Consider the following 530-nt stretch of genomic DNA (forward strand, 5'->3'; position numbering starts at 1 on the left):
CCTTGACCTGGGCATGGGGCCGCCCTGCCTCAGACTTCGGGCCTGGGAACAGCGCGTGGGCTGGCGGGCTCCTGGGAGTGGTGCCGGTGGCCCAGGCCCCAGCCCGCTCCGCCCAGAGAAGGCCAGACTGTCCGTGGCTGGGCAGAGACCTGGGAGCTCTCGGCTCCCCGTCCCCCACACAGAGGGCCAGCCCCGTCGTCCTCCCTCAGGTGCCCGCTGAAGACGCTGCAGAAATGTGAGATCGCCCTGGAGAAGCTTAAGAACGACATGGCGGTGGTGAGTGGGCTGCCGTGCCTGGCGCTGTTCGTAGGGTCGTGGACATCCCTGGTGGTCAGGGCTCACCACGGTCTACCCACGAGCTGGAGCCTGCAGCCTGAGGGGGCGGGGGCCGTACCCGGTGCAGTGGGCTGAGGTGAGGACGTGATGGGAAGCTCTGGCTGCGGCTCGCAGTGCACGGCTCTCGTGGCCCACGGGCCTGGCCGGGCTGCCGTGGAGTGTCCGGGCCCGCCCGCCCCGTCTGTGGTGTGGAG

At 70.4% G+C, this 530-nt stretch overlaps 1 protein-coding gene across 1 annotated transcript in view; it reads left to right on the forward strand.

Moving 5' to 3' along the window:
• MED15 (mediator complex subunit 15) overlaps window positions 1-524 on the forward strand; it is a 28,646-nt gene extending 28,122 nt beyond the window's left edge. The window contains exon 14 of the mRNA XM_010851524.1: window positions 5-524. Coding sequence (XP_010849826.1) covers window positions 5-411 — 407 coding nt within the window. The 3' untranslated portion in view covers window positions 412-524. The remainder of the gene's footprint in view (window positions 1-4) is intronic.
• Window positions 525-530: the final 6 nt, after the last annotated feature.

This window comes from Bison bison, unplaced genomic scaffold (genome assembly GCF_000754665.1).
Source record: "Bison bison bison isolate TAMUID 2011002044 unplaced genomic scaffold, Bison_UMD1.0 scf7180017851776, whole genome shotgun sequence".
Lineage (NCBI taxonomy): Eukaryota > Metazoa > Chordata > Mammalia > Artiodactyla > Bovidae > Bison > Bison bison.